The sequence below is a fragment of the Gymnoscopelus braueri genome (assembly GCF_963280865.1).
Source record: "Gymnoscopelus braueri genome assembly, chromosome: 9".
In the NCBI taxonomy this organism is placed as follows: domain Eukaryota; kingdom Metazoa; phylum Chordata; class Actinopteri; order Myctophiformes; family Myctophidae; genus Gymnoscopelus; species Gymnoscopelus braueri.
In genome coordinates this window covers 12,960,846-12,980,455 of record NC_137610.1, presented here as the reverse complement: position 1 = coordinate 12,980,455, position 19,610 = coordinate 12,960,846, and the positions used below count along the sequence as shown (strand labels likewise).

Sequence of the window (19,610 nt, the reverse complement as noted above, 5' to 3'; positions counted from 1 at the left end):
AGAATAATGAATTAAAAAAAGTTTTTTGTCTATGATGACATACTCACACCATGTTGAAAGTGGTTATCAGCACAACTATTGTACAGTTAACTTATTGCTGTCACACAGAAACACCCACAGACCCTAAATTAATGATATTACTTTCAGCTGTGTCTGCCATGAAAAGTGTCCATTTGGAGCCTTCTAATGGACTCTTTTCCTTTTCCATTTTAGAGTTAAAGTTGTCTATATTCTATAGAGAATTTGATACTCTGCATGAGAAGTGGGTTCATGTTATGGTCAATCTTAATTATTAATTTCATTCACAGCCCATTTCTGAAACCCCTTGAACAGTTTTATTTAAATGTTAAATGTAATTCAAGTCAGCAGTTAGCATAATCAGTTCCATCTACATCATTGGCCTTCTGAACGCATTAGCTGATGTGTGTGTGTATTCATGCATGTGTGTGTTCAGGTGCGTGTCTGTGAGAGTGTGTACGGTATGTGGTGGACACACCTGCATTTGTTTATTCTTTATGTTCTTTCATCAAACCCAGCTGCATTGTGGTGTTTACTGTGTGAACCTTGTGTACAGGTGCTGCAGAGCTGCGGCAGCCCTGACCTGCCACGCTCAGTCATTTCCCCCCACCTATCTAAAGATGCTGTGGACTTCCTGAGAGGACATCTGACTCCTAAAGAAATGACCATCTTTGAACTGCTGGGGGAGGGATGGACCCGGTCCAGGTACTCGATGTTCCTGTTACTTGATGTCTGTCTGGATGCGTGGGGGGCTGGCTGAGAGGCTAGTAGGTGTTACAATGTAAAATCCTGAGCGTTCATTTAACCACAAGTATGTATAAATGCAACCAACTGGACACATAAGGTCCATTTTGGTCGGAGTCACCATTTGTTTTGTCACGAAGTTACAAAAAAGTTCATTTAAAACTGAGGATTTCACTGTGTGTTTGATAATCAGATCAGATCAAATAAGATAAGGGAGATAATTGGTCATTTGGGTAACCATAAATGACCAATAGTGTAATATCCAAGATAAGTGAAAGCTCTTTTTTGGGGCATTTTTTTTTATTTTAACAATTTTTCTGAGCATGTTGAAAAAGTTTTAACTAAACTAAACTAGCAAACCCACTTTAATTCAAATGAAACTGAAATTGAAAACAAAAAGTCCAAAAAACTAAATAGAAATAAAAACAAATGAAAAATGCAAAACTATAATAACCTTGTTCCTCACTCTGCAGAGCAGAATGGCCACGGGACGAGTGCGCACCTCTTTACCAGCCCAGGTTCCGTAACGGCTGGGAGCCCCCAGCAGAGCTCTTCATGACGTCTCCGTGGGAGACGGAGGGGCCGTCGTCGGGACCCCCTCTGTCCCCCACCAGCCCAGGCTACAGAAGACAGACAGAAGATGAGGTAGGGCAGTGGTTCGCAAACTTTTTAATTTTCATTCGTTTTGCACACACTCTCAGAGTTACAGACCTGTAACGGTCCATTTGGAACCTCCTTAAGATACCCCAGAGGGTCCCTGGACACCAATTTGAGAACCAGTGAAGTTAAGTGTCTTGCTCAGGGACACCTCAACACATTGCCGGGGCCAGGAATCGAACCTGGGATTTTCTGCTTCCCAGGTGGGGTCTCTACCCATTCAGCCATGGACGCCTGACAGGGCTACACTAGTACTATAAACTCACCTTTTGTTTTGGCAGTATTTTATCGGTGTATCACTAAGAGCCTTGTCTAGTCGTATTCAGCAAAAGGGCCATGGAGGTCTGATTGTATTTAGGATTTTGTTCTAACACAGCACTACACCACCTGATGTTACATAATGTATTTCCTGCTTACTGGTTGAAATCAGTTGGGTTGTAGTGAAAAACAGATCACATTTCGTGGCATAACAATTGAATATCTCTGCCCATTTCAGGTCTGACATGAGGTCAAATACTTGACTTATTGCTTTTCTGTCCTTTGTTTTTCCAGTTTTTTGGAACTCACTCCTCAAGCTCTTCAAATGGGTAAGTAACATAAGATGTTTAATTCCCAAATATGAGCACGAAACACCTAATGTACTCTGTCTCTGACAAACATTATTTGACTAGATTGTTCAATATTAACAGTTCTCGTCGGCTTTGATCCAGTGTCACCTCAACTATGCCTGTTCTGCTTGGTACAGTGGTGTATCAGAAAGATTAAAGGGATAGGTTGCAGATGGTACAAAACAACATAATTAGATCTGTTGAATGCTCCTCCTAGGACACATGTTGGTTATGACCAGTTGAGGGAGGTAGGGATGCTCCCTGTGAGGTACAGGGTATCAACTTAAGCTTGGTCATATATGTGCAACATTTTGAATGGTAATGCTCCTGACTAGGAGTAATGCTAAGTTGATTGTACAACAGTAATGAAACTAGAGCGAACCAAACGGTATATGAGATACCAAGAGTCAAAGGTTGTGGCAAGAGTTCTTTTATATATACAGGTATTTCTCCTTGGAATCAATCTAAACTGTCATATAAAAGAAGTGTAAAAATACTGTTATGGAATAAGCTGCAGGCTAGTGATGCACTTTAGATTTGTGTTTTTATGGTTTAATATTTGTTAGGGATTTTAGGTGGTTTTCAGTGTTTTGTATTTTGTAGTTCACGTGACGTGCTGCGTGATATGCATTGGTGCTATGTAATTTATTGGACTATTTATTTTTGTTTCATGTTGCAGGACCACATTGGAAACAAGTGTTTTATTAAGCTTTTCCTGGGTTTAAGTTTTATTGTGTTTACTCATATTTATTTTATTAAAATAAAATCAAAATCAAACCAGCTCTTCAATTACAATATAGTAACATTCTATAGAATATCATAATTTGTAAAATTAATTTAAAAAAAAATATATATATATATATATATTTAACCAATTATATCTTTACATTGTCTGTGTACCTATATTGATCGATAGCAAGATATTCAGATAAATAACATCTCAGGCCAATAATAGTTTCAAGTGTTGCTTTAGGAATTTGTGCTGAAATCTGAGACTTGTGTTTTGTCAGGTCTTACAACGGGATGCCCTCCGCCCGAAAACATGCCAAGATTCGCTACCACTTCGTAGCCCGCAATGCCAACGAGCTGTCAGTGCTTAAGGACGAAGTGCTGGAGGTAAGGCAGTGAGAGCGGGGAGGGGGCTCATACAGTACAGGTCATAGTCAGTTGCATACAGTAATACAATTGCAGAAAGAGTTACTTCATTCAGCAAATCAGTATAAAGACAGTAGACAAGAGGCAGGACTCAATAGAAGCAAGACTATAGACGAATCCACAGAGCGCTGCGGTGTCAGACTCCTGCTGCGGTGTGCATCCTGACACCGCAGTTATGATTGCGACAGGGGAGCGCTCTGTGGATTCGTCTATAGACAAGACTATTTCAGCCCTACCTTCAGCCAGCACAGAATAATCTTTGTTTGTTACAAACTGAAACCCATTACTTTCTTGGACACGCTAGTAAAAACTAGCAAAGGTTTGGATTATTCAGTCAAGGTTCAGGTTGTCACTTCAGCAATCACAATGTCACAGTCCTTTTTCTGCTTGAATGCGTCGCCTGGGGCAGCGCGTGTGTCAGTTGGGTCTGTGTCACTGGCAAATTCTTTAAGATACTATAACTGTGTGAAAGTAAGTACGTTTGCTATTTGAGAACAGAATATTTTTGGATTATGGAAATTCATAGGTTTCTTGTTGACTTGTTTCATTTGTTGGAATGAAACCAGAATATGGTAAGGGTTACCTGTATAAATTAGGCGTTAGGGATATAAAGAATTCTAGGTTGGTCCCAGGCTCCGGCAAAAGAAATAAAATACATTATTCGAGTATTCTCCACACTCTACACATTCAATTCAAACCAGCCATGTTCAGACTATCATTGGACCATAAAAGTTATTGTATTTAACAATGTAACTATCTGTATATCGTTGCAGTATCTTTGTGTGTCTCTGCCTCTCACCCAAGATTTCAGTTGAATGAAGGTGTACAGCACTGGATGACTGAGGTGTTAAATGTGTCTTGTAGGTGCTAGAGGATGACAAACAGTGGTGGAAACTTCGGAATCGCAGTGGTCAGTCGGGCTACGTTCCATACAACATCTTGGACGTGGTGAAACTAGAGGAGCCCACTGGTATTCCAGAGTCTTTCTACACACAGGTGACCTACTGCACACCTTCTCATATACAGTTTACTGTACTAGAGACATGATATGTCTGATTATTTAATGTAAAATATATGTGTGTGTGTGTGTGTGTGTGTGTGTGTGTGTGTGTGTGTGTGTGTGTGTGTGTGTGTGTGCGCATGCACACACAAATTTCCCAAAGTATTTGAAAATGTAAAAAAATTAAAAAAGATCTACCCTACATTCATCCACTTGGTGTCAAATATTTTCATTTTGACTACGATACGAATAGCACTCTTGTTTTAAGTTTTGCCACATTTTCCGTGTGTGTGTCAGCCAGGGCAAGCCTTCGGAGGGACTTCACCTTCCAGCTCTTTGGGTCACGGGGACAGAGGTCCTCTCAAAGACAAAGGTGAGTGATGAGAAAACATCATTATCAAGTTCGAAAACGAAAACGTACTTAATCTTTGCCCTTACCGTATGAGCAATTGATTACGGAAGTTCAAATCTGTGAATATTTTCAACTCAAACATTACTAATAAGCCTAATACAGAGATGTCTTGAAATCATAGACAAGTTGCAGAACAAGCAAGCTGTATGAAAATAACCTGTTTTGGTTGATGTGATTGCAAGGAAGACAGTATAAATGATGTACAACTGGTAATCACATACCTTACTACTAGAAATGTTGCTCAGTTGCTGCATACATCGTTTTTCTTATTAGGGAATGTCTACTGGCAGACATTAGAGCTCTACTGAGGGCACCTTTTTGTCTTCTGTTCTGTTGTTGCATTATAGCCCTATCACACCAAATGAATGAGGTGAATGATGAGTTATTGAAGAAAATTGCCAACAGCAAGAACCAGGCTCCCAGTAGGCCTTTCAAGGTTGAGCGGACCCCCAGCTCCCCTGTACCATTGACCTTTGACTCCAATGCAGAGCAAGTCTCTATCTGGCTGAGCAGCAAAGGATTCTCAAAACCGTAAGTCGCTGTGAATGTTAACTTATCAGTTCTGTTCTCATATTCATGTAATAAGATCAGGTGATACATGGGGGTAAAGTATTAACCGTTGATATTGGCTTTTCATAGTTAGATCTGGTACAGTATTTGTAGCCCCGGTAGCGGAAGGGCTCTGCTGTTTTTACTAGGGGGTGCACTCACTACTGCAGGCTGACACTGCTTTTACCAGGGTGTGGCTGGTTAGTGATTGCTGTTTGCTGACTGGTTAGTTATTGCTGAGTGCCGTGTCACTAGTCAGTGACTGCTGATTGCTGTGACTGGAATCCCCACCCACAGGTGTACACAGATAGCAGTAACACCAATACATTTAGATTGACGCAGAAGCCTGGGTTAGACAGATTTATTTTGCATCAATATTAATTGATTCTCAATCTCCTTGGGGGTGGGGGAATTGGCACAATTGTCCAATTGTTATTGGATGAATATACCAGGTCATCCAAACTAGCTGTTTTCTGTGAGTTCCATGCAGGTACTGCGGAGATCTCCTATATCTACTAGAAACACATTACTGTACATCTCTCTTCCATTTATTTAAAGAGCCATGACTTACCAAAGACCAAAAATAAAATGACAATATAAAAGTTCTGGTTGAGACATTGGTCAAGGGAAGAGTTATGCTGAATGGTTTCAAATTATATTTATAATTTCAAATATCAAATAAATATATATATATATATTTTTTTATATTTTCAGTTATCAGCACTGGACCCACAACGCATTATAAGTGTACTTTAAATAATACAAAATAATGTATTGATTATGATAAATCACACAGCCATATCGCCAGAGAGTTAATAACCGGTCTTGCTGGTCCACTTGGTACGCAGCCATTCTGTGAGCTGTTGAAAGTCAATGCTCTCTGCTCTAGATTTTGGTTCCCTTTTGCCCGGATGAACTCCAGTGTTTCCTTAGCCAAGAATTCTACATCATCATCCGCAGAAACCCTGAATGACAGCTGAATTTCATCCACGTTTGACCTGGTTAATTCCTTCAACAGCGAGGCTGCTCACAGTGACAGCATGTGGTGACACTAGCTTGCACTTATTAGTCAGCTGGCAGTTTACTGCACCAATCAACACAAGCTTATCACACTCTCTCTCCTTTTATCACTCTGTCACCCAGGGCAAATAAAGGCTGGGTGTGTGATAATCATGAATATTCTGTGTGTTTGCAGGACGGTAGAGTGTCTGGGGATCCTGACAGGCGCCCAGCTCTTTTCCCTGAACAAGGAAGAGCTTAAGGCTGTGTGTGGCGACGAAGGCTCCCGTGTCTACAGTCAGATAACTGTACAGAGATCACAGCTGGAGGTCAGTCACACAAACAAAACACAGACGTTAACACTAGAAAGGGTTCAACAGGTTTGCAACAACGTCGCCAAAAGAATGATCGGTCAAAAATATGTTAAAGGAGTAGTTCACCCAAACAATTACTTATTTTCTATCAATTACACATCCCATGAAGCCTTGAATTCATGGAGATTTTTCTTTTTTTTTCCAATTCCTAATTTGATGACCGGCGGAAAGATGCTAATGTAGGAGACTACTACTACTTCTACTACTACTACCGGAGACTCCGCCAGTCATCAAATTATTGTCTTAGGAATGCGACAAAAACAAAATAATCTCTAAGCAATTTTTTGGGTGAACTACTCCTTTAATCCTCAATTCTGAATCCTCAAATACCGTACTACTAAAACTAAATTTCATTCACCTAGTTCTGAAATCAATTTTAAATATATGCACAAATTGCGGATATGCACATGGACCCCTCCAGCTTTAATTTACCACTGTTAATTTAACACTGGCGTTCAAATGGGCGATATCACTGTGTTGTAAAGCTGTTGCGGAAGTCCCAGACTCGGCGTGAATCGAGAACGAGTTTGCTGTTTGGTGAGCTGCTTTGTAATTAGGTTTAGTATACAAGATTATACAAATGGAACCATTTGGTAAGCTCCAGCCTTGTGTTGCCAAGGGGCACAAGCAGCAGCAGCGTGCCATACAGTTGCTAAATCTTGATTACATCAAGACCATTTGTACCTAATTTGGTGGAGAAAAAAAAACATATTTCTGCATTTTTGCTCTGTGTTTTTTTTAGAGGTCCTTCAATCTGTGATTAAAATTTGGGGTAGATCGGATGCTGCGTTTATGATGTTTGGCATTGTTTGTAAAATGGGCCGTTCCTGCTAACTTTGGAAGGCAATCATAGCCAATCGGAATGGAATATACTGAAGAAAATCGGAATGATACATTGATATGTTGATCACATTCTTTCAGAGATTATGCATACTGATTTGTGTGACTTTAGGACGAAATCGTTAGGAGTAGTAGCAAAAAGTGTGTTTTGAAGAAAATCTAGCCGGCAGAAATGGTGGAGGCCTATATGGGGAGTTCGCCATAATCAAAGAAAATCCAGGGGAAAAAATATATTTTGGAATTATAGGCCAAAATGTAAACTTGCCTGTTATAGTGCCACCATGAGGCTGATTTGAAGAAATTAGGGTGGAGGTTCTTCCTTGGCCTTGTCTGAGACTCAGATGGATGGATGGTCGGTCTCGCAGAAATAAACATTGGAATGATACGTAGATTACGTACAGTACAGATGACTCCAGAGATAATAGAGTTTTGGAGACACACACACACACACACACACACAGACACACAGACACACACACACACACACACACACACACACACACACACACACACACACACACACACACACACACACACACACACACACACACACACATGTATTAAAATCATTAAAAATAAAACACAAAAGTTGCCTTCAGAATACAATTCAATGTTCTTTTGATGGCTTTACAGCAGGTCAGTGGGGACACAGAGCTCCAGGAGATCATGAGGCGGAGACAACAGAAGTTGGACGCAGCCCCCAAGGACTGAATAGCTCAACATTGCTGACCAATCACATCCCTGCGTGGTCAAGCACCAGCCAATCAGCACGTCATGTCCAGATGCTTGCCTTCCGTAACAGCATTCCAATTGAAGCAGCTTTTTCACATAGACAAACTGCTGTTCATTTTGGGCTACAGTAGAATCTATTGAAATGTTGTTATACATTTGTAATTGTATATTTATTTTGTATTACTGATGAATATGTATGTATTTGATTATTTTCTTAGCTAATTGTGTTTCCTGATGTACTTCAAATGTGTCTTGAGATGTGTGTAGAATGGAAAGAGGAAAATATGAATTAATGTACAGTTGAATGCGTCTAAGTGTGTGCATGTGAGTGTGTGTGTGTGTGTGTGTGTGTGTGTGTGTGTGTGTGTGTGTGTATACGTGTGACATAGTATGCATGACATGCATGCAAGCAGGTTGTATGCCGTCGATGTTCATGATTGATGTCCATATTGCACCTGTTTACTAAATGACTTGTAGATTGTAGCTATTACATACCCAAATCCCTGTGCCAGAATATACTGTATGTATGTGTGTGCGTGTGTGTGCTTGGTCGTAAAGGGCGTAAGTGACATTTTCAGAATTTTGCAGGAGAGCAAAAACTAACTTTTCATTGATTGTAATTATTTAATGAAAAACAACATATTTAAGCAATCTAGACTTTTATACAGTGTGGTCATACTGACATAATACTGACCATGATATTGACCATAATACTGACATGATACTGGCATGATACTGACCATGCCTTTATTTAAAAAAATATATATTGTCCATATTTTACCATCTAGAGCTCATAGACCTTTAAAATTATATATAAAAGTCTGTTTTGCCAAAAATGTCAGATACGCCCTTTGTGGTCCAAGCCCTGTCTGAGATATATAACCAAATATTTTTCATAATACTCATAATACAGTTACTCTATAATCCCTTCTCTAATGATATACTATTCCAACCTAATATCTGTAGACAGGCATATTCATCATAGTGTCATGTTATATTTGTTACCTTAGAGATCAGTTGCATCGAATAGGGTGGGGTTACATCAGTTCACAATTATTAGCCTTCCTGTTAATCAATAGCTTGCTCACACATTCCATAATATATGGTCAGCTCTCACCAAAGAGCAAATTGGAAAACATATCACACATTGCATGTCAAGTCATTGTTAGTGGTCGTCAGATCTTGTCATTAATGTGCTTTTTTGCAGAATGGAATTCGAAATTCAATATCACACACATTAATAAAATCAGAGAAAGGTATATTGTTCTGAAATAACACTTCCATTGTCTTTTTATAACATGTTGAAAGTGGGGTTTGTAAATATCATGGGGCATAAAAGAACGTCTCAATAAAGCTACATGTTTCAGACTTGATTCCACACCTTTGTGTTAACTGTAACAGTTAATAATGTTTAACAAATTAATCAAAAATCAAGACAGTAAAAGAAGGTCAGTCGGGTTACTTTATTGCTGTATTAGAAGAGGTCTAACAGGTATAGGAAATCTCAGCTGCAATACAATCAGACCTAAGGGCGCGCTCCCACCGAACTTTTATTTTACCTCTGGGGCAGAATCTGCCAATGCTTTGTCAATGCAAATGCGTGGATTCTTGGAAAAAATCTGCAAGACCAGGAATCCACGCATTTGCATTGACAAAGCATTGGCAGATTCTGCCCCAGAGGTAAAATAAAAGTGCGGTGGGAGCGCCCTATTTCACGAATTCATCTCTAATCCCGGCTAAATTAAGCCAGGATAGGTGTTAAATCCAGGCTTAGGGCGCGCTCCCGCCAAGAGTTGGCTGGCCGCTGTTAAACGCAGTTTGTGCGCGGCCACAGTTTTTTGCAGCCAGCGGATTCTAAAAAACGGGAGTGTCGCGCCTGTCACTCACTTTCAGGAGCCTCCCCGTAGCCCGCACCGCCTGTGCCTGCTGCCTTGAGCACCATGTTGCTTCCTGAGTCTTGAGACGGTCCGCCTTCGACTCACCCGATTGGACAGAGGGAGAAAATCAGCGCCTGCCTCCAGCAGTTTTATGCTTAGTCGCGGAGAGCAGATAAACGCAAGGTCTGCGCGACTAGCGGAAAAATCTGCTCTTGCGTGAATCAACGCATTTGCATTGACAATGCATTGGCAGATTCTGCAAACAGCGGCCAGCCAACTCTTGGTGGGAGCGCGCCCTAAGCCTGGATTTAACACCTATCCTGGCTTAATTTAGCCGGGATTAGAGATGAATCGGTTTCATGAAAGCTGAATTATCTTGCCAGATTAGTTTAGCCAGAGCACCCTGGATAAGTTTATCCATGACTCGATTTCACGAAAGAAAATGTACGCAATCCTACCTTAGTTACCATGGAAATTTAGCTGTGAAGTCTGTGAAGTGCCTTTTTAGGAGACCGGAAGCAGGTTGGCGTCCGCCCACTTCACGCAGATATCTACGTGTGTCTTGCCAAATTATGTTGCGCGAGTCTTGTTTTTTTTTGTCGATCTGCTGTTTTAGCTATTTTAGAATGTTTATGCTGAAAAGTAACAGTTTTGGCCATAATGAGGTTTCCGCCCGACAGACAATATATTAGTATTTATATTGTACATGCAAAATTGCTGCTATACGAAAACGTATTGTTACTGCACTCTTTCTTATTTTTATTTTCATTTGTAATAAAATGTCACTGACATCACAATCTTCATTTTACGTATGGTCCGGTATATTATTAATTAATATCAGTATTTCAGTGGGGCAAGGCAGCCTACTGTAAGTCTTAAACAAAATATATAAAACAAAACCCTAACCCTCAACAGTGGGATAAAATCAATATGGTAACGTCTTATGCAAATGAGCCATGCGGTCGAATGTAAACAAATCGCTAGTGCAGTCTGGATCTGTCATGACCATCATGGATGAACTTCAACCTGGTGTTTGCACTTTCTCCATTTTTGACCAGTTCATTCATCTACATATAAAACGTTCGGATTTCAAATCTGTGAAAAGGTTTTTGAACCTGGCGAGGGTGGGAGTTGAAAGTGTGACTTCTGCTTATAATGGGGCTGCTCTATCCATAACTCAGTCGGAAGAGCTCTTGACTTCAGACCACAAAATCATGGGATCGAATCCCAGCACTTCACTACAGTATATACTCCTCATGTTTAAGCCTAACTGAACTATATATTTATGGACTTATAAATCGTATATAAATTGTATATATTTTTGGACGACTTGTGCATTTAATTTGTCGGCAATACTTTACTTACGCCACTGTTCCATGAGCTGCTGCAGTGCTGCTGTTCAGCCACAGAGAAGAACGCCGCTCTGGTTTTGGGCTCCATGATTGGTCAAGTTCAAGGATTCTGCTATCGACTTTCATGGTCTTTAATAGGAATACGTGAAGCCTGGCTTTACCATCCTGGCTCGACACAGCCTGACTTGACAAGGTCTAGCTCGACAAAGTCGCTCCTTTTCAGCCTGGCTTGGCGTTCATGGAACGGAATAAACCAGGCTGTACGGACCAGACTTTGTCAAACTTTGATTTGACTTAAATCCAGGCTTATTTAATTCTCCTTTCGTGTAATAGGCCCCTTAAGTTACAGTACACATTAAAAACAACTCCAGAAGTTACCACATGTAAACAGGATTGTCACCTTTTATTGATGAAAATATGTAAAGTATGCCTCCTGGACAAAATTACAAAAAACATTGTTCACAACATTGTCAGTTCACGCAAGCATATTGAATATAACATACAAGTACAATATGTTGTTGCAAGGCAACTTTGGGTCTCTCTGTATCTGTGTAGTAAATTGTAAAAAAAAAAGAAGAAAAAAAAGAAATAACCCTACACATTAAAGCAACCCAGGCTGACAATACAAGAGATCAACCTCAATACTAAATGATATTGTATCACAAAGCCAAACATATTTATCATCCAGTGCATTCAGGATATCTAAGTACTGTAAAATTACTGTTTTTGGTACTGTATAGGCAGTCAAATCAATTTAGCTTCATTTATGTAGATAAGCATCAAGCCACAGCTCCCCTGAGTTTTTCAGTGACCTGATGCAAAAAGTAGAGAAAAAGACAGAACATTGGTTATAAGTATGTGTGCTTGATTTAGGCCTACGCTACGGCCCTAACCAGATAACATAAATATGTGTTTTGTTGTATGTAAATGTAGTCTGTATCGTGAATGGTAGTCTGTGTGACAGGTACACAGTAACACCAATGTTTTGATACTCTTGTATCTTAAGAGTTGAGTGGAATCAAATTCGGCCAATTGTCACCACATTGGGTCACTTGACTTCTGTTTATTATAGGTGACTTGCTATATGAACATTCACATTAATTCATGCATCGCTTCCAAGCCTTTGAAGTGACAGCAGTCCTTTGGCCCTCATAAACCATTTTGATAATATATGTCACAGCCGACAAATCTGTTTCATTGTGTCACCAGCCATTTGTTGACTGATCACTCCCTGCTTGGAAAGAAAACGTCATAGTCAACTCACCTGACTACATCTGTGAGACCTTGTTGCAATGTTTTAACGTTGTAAGGAACCTCATGTTTCTCACACACTGCACGCACTAGTGGCGCCACCAGGTGGTAGTTGTGACGTGGCATGGTGGGAAACAGACTTAGGACAAGAGAGGAGAGGGGAGCAGGGTATCCGTAAGACATACTGTAGTAACTGTACTAGTTTGAATCAGCATGTATCCTGCATGTACAGTATGTATCCACTCAGTTGAAAGATAAATCTATTGTTTCACTTACTGGTGTTCGATCTGGAAGTTGAGATGCCCACTGAACCAATCATTGAAGGCGGACTGCTCAATATTGCAGGTGGCACTTAACTAAAACAGAAGAAGTGACATATAGAGTACAATAATATATAACATAAGGTCAAAGATTTTTTTAATAAAAGTTCATTATACATGTTGTAGGCTACTGTTCCTTTATACTCCCATACATAACGTACTGTATGGAAGTGTAGGGAAACACGTACAAAATAAATACTAATTCAATATTCATCCTTCAAAAAAGAGCCATAAGAATTGTAAACAAGACTACTTACAGCGAACCAACTAACCAACTCTTTATCAAACTAAAAGCATTACAAAGCAGAAAAAATATTATTACCGAACAACATCCAAAAGTTGTTCCAAACGATAGAGAGTCATTACAATTTGAGAGGAGTCTGTGTGTTTAATCAGCCGTTAGTGAGGACAAATGCAAAATATCACTGTATTTCTGTTAAAGGGGTTACTCTGTGGAACAAATGCAGAGATGAATTGAAACAAAGTGCGACATGGAATGCGTTAAAGCAAATGTTTAAAATGGACATACTAAATAGATATAGGATAGAATAGCTAGTTAGGTACAACAGATGTAGGTTTAGATCTGGAGCATCATTTCGTTTTGTTTAATCAAAACTTTCCCTAACCCTTTGTCTTTTTCTCATTTATATTTTTTATATGTTCAAAATAAATAAATAAATGAAAATAAATCATATAAATGTAGGTATAAGAGCAGAAAACTGAAACAGTGCCAAGAAAGTGATACTCAGACACTTTGGACTACTATCCATCAGACACATACTGTATATGAACAGCTCATCACTTGTCTTAAAGGAATACTTCACTGTTTTTCACTCTCCACTAATTCCTATGTCTTTATTGGTAGAAGTAATGATCAAAAGGTGGTCTGAGACCAGCAACGCTCTCTGTATTGCTGAAACAGCCAATCAAAAGCACCATAGACTGCAGCCAATAAGTGCAAGCGTTCCCAAAAATATCCATGCCAACTCATAATGTAATAACGGTTCATAATGTAATAACCTAAAAGTAATAAAAGCTCATAATGTAATAATAAGCTCATAATGTAATAAAATCATGAGCCTCTTGATAGAGTCTGTGGACATGTCAATGAGTTGACACTCTTTTATGTAGTTATGCTTGAAGTACTCTTGGAATTGAAGCATAAGCCTCCTCAAATGACCACTGATAATGATAATAATGTATTTAATTCCTCTATTCTCCTATACCAAGTTTCTCCAAAATACAAAATAAAAGAATGGAAACAAATAAAAAAAACATGCATGGTCAGCTAGGGACCACATGAATGCCTTCACATTATCATATTATCTATCATTATTATTATTTTTCATGGAATTCCGGCCCGGGTATTGTGGGATCAGACATCAAAAAGTCATGTTCAGTGTTCATGTGTTGCATTTTCTCAGCTAGTATCATGAAAAATTATAATTGTATCGATCTAGTAGACTGTTAATATCACAAATTGACTAAATGTTCCCAAATTTGACAGAAGTATTCCTTTCATATTTCGAGAGTAGATTACATTGTCAAATGTGTTATTTGTGTGCTTATAAATGCTGTCAGCAGTGACAGCATTAGACAAGCTACCTGCATAGTCAGCCAGTCCTGATGTCTCTCATGGTCTATATCCATGGGCAGGTGGTTCATCTGCGTCACCCAAACAAACCAGTGGCTCTCAAGAAACCTGCGTTGTTCAGGACAATTTTAAGTGCATAACATCACGTCATAGCATCTAATAATTATGTTCTTAAAAACAGTAGTGACACTATGAATAAGGGTAATTAACCACAAAAACCCTTGTTAAAAAATAGCTAAAATAGCCAATCTACAAGCTCACAACGTGTCGCACTGCGATGCGTTCTGAGCTTGTAGATCAGCTATTTTTTAAAACATTTCAAGATCTTCGACTAGAATGACATGGCCAAAGTAGGGGCGCCAGGATTCATGTGGTTAAAGTATATGAAGACTTTATGGTTTGGCTTCTATGTCACATCACTACCTGACAAAGCTGATGAGCACAACACAGCCGAAGATACCATAGAAGGGGGCGTAACAGCAGAAATAGCGAAGGTAGAAGGACATGGACCAAGCCAGATCCTTCCAAAGAAAAAGAGATGGCTTCACCAAATTGCTTTCCAAACAACAGGAGCTTCTTTATATTAAAACATTTATTTTAGGCATCATATAAATAATAATATATTGATAAATTGACATACATAGAATCATATCTATTTTACATTAACTCCACATATGTTACACTGCACAATAGAGCTGACATCTCACCACCCAGTCACGGCGAGTAAACATGGTGCGTAAGATCTGAATATGGAAGTACACTGGAATGAGCAGCGGAGGTCCGACTGTAAAACAAACATGACAATTATTCACATAAAAGTGAATATCGTTCAGAATTTTCAGTCATTAAGGTGGAAAAAAACTATTCTAGAAAACTTACTAAGGAAGAAGTACTGGTGTTGGTGATGATAGGGCATGTGCTTTATCTTTTTTATGCCATACTGCAACAGGAAGAGAAATAGAGTCAGGCCAGTGACGGTTCATCACAGACTTACAGTACTGAGGTTTGTGCAGACAGGTTTTTATACATTTCCAGGGCAGAATTTCGTGGAAGCTATGAAGGCCCCGTCAGTTGGCCTATTTCTGTGAATTAAACAGCTCTTTTTATTTATTTATGTCATACTATGTCTTGTGCAGCGACATGGACATGATGAGGCACTGCTGCCGGGAATTGAACCCAAGTCTTTGCGTTGGTTTTACAGTGTTTTACACATTACACATGACATGATTATACTTACCTCCACTGGCTGTGCCTCTCCCACTACGAACACGTGTAACATGTTGACATCGGGGTCCTTACTAAAAACATTGGGCTTGGCATGGTGCTGGTAGTGCCGATGATTCCACCAGTTGGCAGAGGCACCCTAAGATAAGAACATACTCTTTTGTGATGCAGCACTCGCATAAAAAGAGGTCATGTAAAAGGGGGATTAGTAGAGGGGAGTGTCAAGGAAAGGGCGTTACTGTCGAAAATACCTTTAGGTGACCGATGACAAACTTGTGGAATATGTGATTCCAGCTAGACCTCTTGAAAGCAGACAGGTGGCCAAAATCATGCTGTAACCATCCAGCCTGGGACTGTTAATGAGCACAAGAGAAAATAAAAAAATGACTTTGTGGTTGTTGGGGAACAGCAGTAGTGATGATAACTGGGTGTAGTGCTTCACACCTGAGCAACAGCCTGAATGCCAGAGCACAGCAGTGTGAGGGTCCAGCTGGGCCCCCAGGTCCAGATCATCAACCAGGCCAGGACCTCTAACAGCAGGATATGGCCAAGGTGGAGACAAAAGAACAGAGGCTGAGCTCGGAAGAGGCCCTGACTCTCTGCGCGTGTTCGCAAACTATGGAAGTCCTGTACAATCGCTGCCTGTGCACAGAAGAGAACAGAGAAAGATGGAGCTCAATGAATACAAAATGACACTCACGGTGCGTTTTAACAGCGGGCGATCAGGATAGTATTTTCCGGAAGTGCATTATATGTCTATGAGAGCCGGCAACTACTGGCGATAGGGCGAAGTGGGCGGGGGGGGTGATGAAAAGATGGATTTTCTTTATCTTTTGGACGATGTCGTCCGGCGATCGCCCGAGAGTCGCCCGCTGTTAAAACGTACTGTAACACTCAGACTTAAGGTTCAATGAAATGAGTGTATGTTTGCAAACAAGCACAAATCAAATTGTAATGGTCAATAAAACACACAGATGTGCATTTGGGAATGATTACTAAACCAGCAGCACCCGCATTCATTACAAACAGGAGTAGGAGATGTTTTATTAGAGAGAAAACCGGAAAGGCGTTAGAAGAGGTTGTGCTAAGGTACATCTTAACATCTTAGCACATGGAAACAGGAGAGTTGTTGGAAACAAAACATCAACACCATAAGTCTCATAAATAACAAAACAGACCCTACAATCATGGTCTGACCTACATGTTCTTTTGCACTTGCATGTGAACGTGATACTAATTACACCATTCTGTTGTACCGAGTCCGAAACATGAAGCCATCAGGTGGATGTGAAGTTTTATTTAAGGGAAGTCTCACATTTTTGTCTCGGTCCTGACTGGGCTCCGATGCTGCCAGCTCACCGATCAGCAGGGGCTTCAGAAACTTTTGCACAAACTTTGGATCAGGATGGAAAGCAGCAAACGCCTCCTGAAAACACAGAAATAACATCTTCCCACCATCACACACTGAACAGCTAGTAGGTTAGGCTTCTATGTGACTGTGTATTGTATAATGTATGCAAAAGTAGGGTACAAGCCCTTGCTAAAAAATAAAATAAAATAAAAACATGCTTTTGGAAATCAAATATCCTATTAGACCTATCTGAATTTACAGTATCTGAATAAATAAATAAAAATACGCATATAGCCTATTCAAACCATGCAATCAAGGCAATGAGATAACACTGCTGCAATGTGTTATCAATGCAATGAGATCAACTTATAAGCAGCGGTGTTATCTCATTGCATTGATTGACTCAGTGATAAGTCTAGGCTAATTAGCTATATGGTGCGAGCAAACAATCACCGTGGCATCTTCTCCAGCATAGTGGCTGATGACCCGAAAGCCCCCCGGGTGTCTCTTGGCCCAGTGACTGATGTTGTACACCCTGCGGTTGATGACTAGCCACTGGTCGTTCCTATGGCAGTGTCGCTGCACCTCCTCCCATGTGTAAACGTTGCCCCCTCTCCCGGTGCCCGGCTCGGTCAGCTGGCCGCCACCCCCCATCTTCTCCCAACACGCTGCTGTCTGTCTGCTCGGCCCACACAGAGGACCAGTCAGCTGCAAGGTGGGCGCAAAGAAGTGCCATGGTGTGAGGTGTGCAAGTGTGGTGTAAAGTAACTAAGTACATGTACTCAACTGTACTTAAGTACACTTTTGAGGATTCTTTTTACTTTACTGGAGTATTTCCCATTTTCAATACTTTTGCTTCTGCTCCGATACATGTCATTGTCAGAGGCAAGTATTGTACTTTTTACTCCACTACAATTATTTGAAAACTTTAGTTAATAGTTACTTTGCAGATATAAATTACTATATTATAAAACATACATTAACCACTTTAGCCCTATTTTATACATGGGCTATTTGAAAATAGCCAATGTACAAGCTCACAACGCGTCACTCACAACGCGTCACATCGCGACGTGTTGTGAGCTTGTAGATCTACTATTTTCAAACATTTTAGTACTTTTACTTTGGGTATTTTAAGTATATTCTGATGCCAATATACTTTTGTACTTTTACTCAAGTAACATTTTGAACACAGGCCTTTTACTTGTAACACAGTATTTTTATGTTGTGGTATTGATACTTTTACTCAAGTAAAAAAAATGTGAGTACTTCTTCCACCACTGGTGAGGTGTGGTGTGACGCCCAAGTGTTAAAAATGCTCTGGTATCTGGTTTACTCCCACGCTAACAGGATGAAAATATCCCCAGACTAGAGTCACAAATGTTCCAGACTGTTACAGGAGGGAGCCAGGCAGGAGTATAGAACTGATCACAGTGCTTTCAGGGGAGGGAATTGATCAACCTGTTGATTTAGGCTATACTTTAACCACATACGGTTGATTGTAACACTAGAGTAAGGCTATAAGACATGGAGTGAGACAAAGGATGTCTTCAGGAATAATTGATGATGAAAAAGGAGAAGCACCGTTGTATGTACGTGGCTTGGCAGATCGAGCCCTTTTTGACTTAAGCTTTTAATGATTTGTCCACATAAACTTGACAGGAATGTCAGGTTTAAATGAACATTTTGAGAAAACTCTACAGGCTTCTCGAAAATTAACTATAGCTCCCATGCACGTTCAACATTTTCCTTCCATGTGTTCATATTCATTTGATCTATACGATCATTAAAACACAAGCCTAAATAAAACGATTAATTATGATCACAGATAACGGGTGAGATTCCACCTATAGTATAGATCTAATCGAATTAATAAAAAAAAACACTCACTGGCATCCAGATGTCTTCTCTCTCTCTCTCCAATAATAATCACATTAGTACAATACGTGCTTTTGCTCACGTCTCATGAATATCCATCCAAACTGTGACAGTGGATTCATCCTCGTCTCTCTGGTCGAACACCGGCTCATTCACCCACTCAGTAATTCAGTGTAAATTCCCAGCCGATCATTCGAGGGTTTCTGGACCAATCCGCGTAGGCTCTACATCCTAGACCACTGGCATAAAGCGAGACCATCTGCAATTGGCTCAATGCAGACCATCCGAATATTCCGCGTACATGTGCCTGCTGTGCGTTTATTTAATTATTTTATTTCCATGCCATGCAGTGGTGGAAAGTAACTAAGTAGCCTACACTTACTCAAACTGTACTTGTAAGTATAATTTGAGGTACTTTTAGTTTACTGGAGTATTTCCATTTTTTTGTGCTTTTACTTCTACTCTAGCCTTGGATCAAGACTATCATAGATTATTGATTTTGACATTTTTATATCTACGATAGTCTTTAGCTAGCACCCCCCAGTGCGTTCTGCACTTTCACCAGTAAAGGCAGTACTTCTCCGTACATATACAAAATAAATATATAATATGCTTACCCGGTTGCCCCAAATGTTGAGTCTTTGTGCAATGTACTAGTCCGTATTTTTCAATACA

The 19,610-nt window shown here is 40.0% G+C and overlaps 2 protein-coding genes across 6 annotated transcripts in view; one reads left to right on the top strand and one right to left on the bottom strand.

Moving 5' to 3' along the window:
* Positions 1–9,456, top strand: part of eps8l2 (EPS8 signaling adaptor L2) — a 31,771-nt gene extending 22,315 nt beyond the window's left edge. For all 5 annotated transcript variants that reach the window (XM_080437332.1, XM_080437331.1, XM_080437333.1 and 2 more), the window contains 9 exons: positions 575–723; positions 1,236–1,407; positions 1,972–2,006; positions 3,038–3,143; positions 4,047–4,178; positions 4,480–4,555; positions 4,942–5,125; positions 6,339–6,471; positions 7,990–9,456. In XM_080437332.1, coding sequence (XP_080293458.1) covers positions 575–723; positions 1,236–1,407; positions 1,972–2,006; positions 3,038–3,143; positions 4,047–4,178; positions 4,480–4,555; positions 4,942–5,125; positions 6,339–6,471; positions 7,990–8,067 — 1,065 coding nt within the window. In that variant the 3' untranslated portion in view covers positions 8,068–9,456. The remainder of the gene's footprint in view (positions 1–574; positions 724–1,235; positions 1,408–1,971; positions 2,007–3,037; positions 3,144–4,046; positions 4,179–4,479; positions 4,556–4,941; positions 5,126–6,338; positions 6,472–7,989) is intronic.
* Positions 9,457–11,820: 2,364 nt separating this feature from the next.
* Positions 11,821–19,050, bottom strand: fads2 (fatty acid desaturase 2). Its single transcript, XM_080437341.1, has 13 exons — positions 18,948–19,050; positions 17,511–17,765; positions 17,022–17,132; positions 16,151–16,348; positions 15,958–16,059; positions 15,720–15,845; positions 15,362–15,422; positions 15,190–15,266; positions 14,906–15,003; positions 14,494–14,590; positions 12,845–12,924; positions 12,582–12,707; positions 11,821–12,129 (listed from the first exon to the last, which is right to left on the bottom strand). The coding sequence occupies exons 1-13, from the start codon at positions 18,951–18,953 to the stop codon at positions 12,078–12,080; spliced, it is 1,389 nt and encodes a 462-aa protein (XP_080293467.1). The 5' UTR covers positions 18,954–19,050; the 3' UTR covers positions 11,821–12,077.
* Between the last annotated feature and the right edge of the window lie 560 nt (positions 19,051–19,610).

What these genes read in the sequence shown, in the direction of transcription:
- fads2 (XM_080437341.1), bottom strand. An exon ending in TTGTCATCGGTCACCTAAAG is followed by an intron (nt 15,846 to 15,957) that starts GTATTTTCGACA and finishes TTCTTATCTTAG; the next exon opens with GGTGCCTCTGCCAACTGGTG. An exon ending in GAGAGGCACAGCCAGTGGAG is followed by an intron (nt 15,423 to 15,719) that starts GTAAGTATAATC and finishes TTCCTGTTGCAG; the next exon opens with TATGGCATAAAAAAGATAAA.